Source organism: Lolium rigidum, chromosome 5 (assembly GCF_022539505.1).
Source record: "Lolium rigidum isolate FL_2022 chromosome 5, APGP_CSIRO_Lrig_0.1, whole genome shotgun sequence".
Lineage (NCBI taxonomy): Eukaryota > Viridiplantae > Streptophyta > Magnoliopsida > Poales > Poaceae > Lolium > Lolium rigidum.
Window position 1 is genome coordinate 8,708,603 of NC_061512.1, and position 2,813 is coordinate 8,711,415.

Consider the following 2,813-nt stretch of genomic DNA (forward strand, 5'->3'; position numbering starts at 1 on the left):
ACAATTGCTAAGCAAGATTTGACGACAGCATGATTTTTCACTAAGAAAAAGCTTTTAAAAATGTGCAATCTTTTCTGAAATGAAATTACACAGTGCAATTTTGATATAACAGGTAGAAAACTGAAAATATGCTCCTTTTTAGGGAAACAGAATGGTTTTTTAGAATCTTGTAGGGAAACAGATTTTTTTTTAGAATAGGAAAACAGAATTTTTTTTGAGGATGAATAGGGAAACAGATGTTAGTAGGTACAGCCCGGCATCCCCCTCGCGGCCTTCTTTCATAGTAAGCTGGCCTGGCCCAAGAAGACGAGATTCGACAGTTGCAGAGCTGTTGAGCTCTAACGAACTCACCCTGATTCCATTCGATGCAAACAAACTAACCCTGGGATTCCTCCACCTCTATATATACACTCAACCCGAACGATCGCATCTGCATTTTCGATCCCGGTCAAGATACCCCGCAACCTACAGCCCATGGCGCTCGGCGAGGTGGCGGACGTCGGCGTGCGCCGGCGCGGGTGCTGCGGCGGCGACGTGTTCCCGGAGCCGTCCTTCGCGAGCTGGGGCGCGTACGGGCGCGCGCTGCTGGAGACCGGGCCGAGGCTCAAGGACCGGCTCACGGCGCGGTCCCACGCCGACGTGGAGGTGCACGACCTGCGCGGCCGCAGCGGCGCCGAGATGCGCCGCGAGCTCAACTGGTGGGACTTGGCGTGGTTCGGCGTCGGCGCGGTGATCGGGGCCGGCATCTTCGTGCTCACGGGGCAGGAGGCCAAGGAGGCGGCCGGGCCGGCCGTGGTGCTCTCGTACGCCGTGTCTGGTGTCTCGGCCATGCTGTCGGTGTTCTGTTACACCGAGTTCGCCATCGAGATCCCCGTCGCAGGTGACTCACTGCTCCATCCATCGATCGATCTCCAATTCTCCATGCATTGATCACCTTGAAAATCTTTGTTTCTTCAACTCTTTTTTATGCAAAATCTCGGGTAGAGTTGTTGTTAGGAGTTTGTTCAGTCGTAGAGAAATTTAAGGAAGTTTGTTACAGGTTTGTTGTGATCGATCCACACATCTTTGACATCGTTAATATTTGGATTAGCTAAAAAATGTACAATCTGGGATTTTTGTATGACTTGTTTTTTTGCATGGTACGTCTGCACAGGTGGTTCGTTCGCGTACCTACGTGTGGAGCTGGGCGACTTCATGGCGTTCGTCGCGGCCGGCAACATCCTGCTCGAGTACTGCATCGGCGGCGCCGCCGTGGCTCGGGCCTGGACGTCCTACTTCGCGACGCTCCTGAACCACCACCCGAACGACTTCCGCATCCACGCCACCTCCCTCGCCGAGGACTACTCACGGCTCGACCCGATCGCCGTCGTGGTCATCACGCTCATCTGCATCTTCGCCGTGATCAGCACCAAGGGCTCCTCCCGCTTCAACTACGTGCTCTCCATCGTCCACTTCGCCGTCATCATCTTCATCATCGGCGCCGGCCTCTCCAAGGCGAAGCTCTCCAACCTCACCGACGACTTCGCGCCCTTCGGCGCTCACGGCATCTTCGCCGCCTCCGCGGTGCTCTTCTTCGCCTACATCGGCTTCGACGCCGTCAGCACCATGGCCGAGGAGACCAAGAACCCCGCAAAGGACATCCCCATCGGGCTCGTCAGCGCCATGGCGGTGACAACTGTGGTGTACTGCATTCTCGCCGTCACGCTCTGCCTCATGCAGCCGTACCAGGACATCGACGCCGACGCGCCCTTCTCCGTGGCGTTCACGGCCGTCGGCATGGACTGGGCCAAGTACATCGTCGCCTTCGGCGCGCTCAAGGGGATGACCACCGTGCTGCTCGTCAACTCCGTGGGCCAGGCCAGGTACCTCACCCACATCGCGCGGGCGCACATGGCGCCGCCGTGCCTCGCTGTGGTCTCGCCGCGCTGGGGCACGCCCGTGCGCGCCACCGTCGCCATGCTCAGTGCCACGGCCTGCATCGCCTTCTTCACCGATCTCGGCATCCTCTCCAACCTGCTATCCATCTCCACGCTCTTCATCTTCATGCTCGTCGCCGTCGCGCTGCTCGTCCGCCGCTACTACGTCACCGGCGAGACCACCAACTCCAACCGCACCAAACTAGTCTCTTGCCTCGTCGTGATCCTCGTCTCGTCGATCGCGACGGCTTCATACTGGGGCCTTGCGGCGGGCGGCGGGTGGGTTGTCTATGCGGTGACGGTGCTGGCGTGGTTCGCGGCGACGCTGTACCTGCAGCTAGCGGTGCCCAAGGCGAGGGTGCCGGAGAAGTGGGGCGTGCCGCTGGTGCCGTGGCTGCCTTCGGCGTCCATCTTCATCAACATCTTCCTGCTCGGGTCCATCGACGGCAAGTCGTTCATGAGGTTCACGATATGGACGGCGGCGCTGCTCGCGTACTACTTCTTCGTCGGCCTCCACGCCTCTTATGACACCGCCAAGGCGCTCGCTGCCGAGGCCGCCGTTGCAAAGGTGGAGGAAGGCGGTCGCAAGAACGTCACCGCCGAAGCCGGAAATTAAACCATGGAAGAAATCGTTAGCTAGACTAGTCTATCTATATATATAAATTCATTCTGTTATGTGTGGAATTAGTTCATGTACCAGATATAACGAGGGTAGTGTTTGTTCGGTGCGTCCACTTTGTTGTGTTTACTTTGAGATTAGCAAAATCCTTGCATGCAGCCTACTCACGCTAATATAATGAGTTTTTTCTAGCATCATTTGCTTATTTGCATTAGCAATGCAAGATAAACAGTCAAAAGATTTAGGGAAAGGCTACAAGTATAAATGTTTTGCAACTC

General features: G+C 56.3%; 1 protein-coding gene across 1 annotated transcript; it reads left to right on the forward strand.

Annotated features, from left to right (window-relative positions):
• The first annotated feature begins 474 nt into the window (after positions 1–474).
• On the forward strand, positions 475–2,532 carry LOC124655597 (cationic amino acid transporter 1-like). Its single transcript, XM_047194465.1, has 2 exons — positions 475–880; positions 1,154–2,532. The coding sequence occupies exons 1-2, from the start codon at positions 475–477 to the stop codon at positions 2,530–2,532; spliced, it is 1,785 nt and encodes a 594-aa protein (XP_047050421.1).
• The last annotated feature ends 281 nt before the right edge of the window (positions 2,533–2,813 follow it).

Excerpts from the sequence above, each read along its gene's own strand:
- LOC124655597 (XM_047194465.1), top strand. The coding sequence starts at position 475 with ATGGCGCTCGGCGAGGTGGCGGACGTCGGCGTGCGCCGGCGCGGGTGC. Across the intron at positions 881-1,153 it reads CATCGAGATCCCCGTCGCAG|GTGGTTCGTTCGCGTACCTA; the intron begins GTGACTCACTGC and ends ACGTCTGCACAG.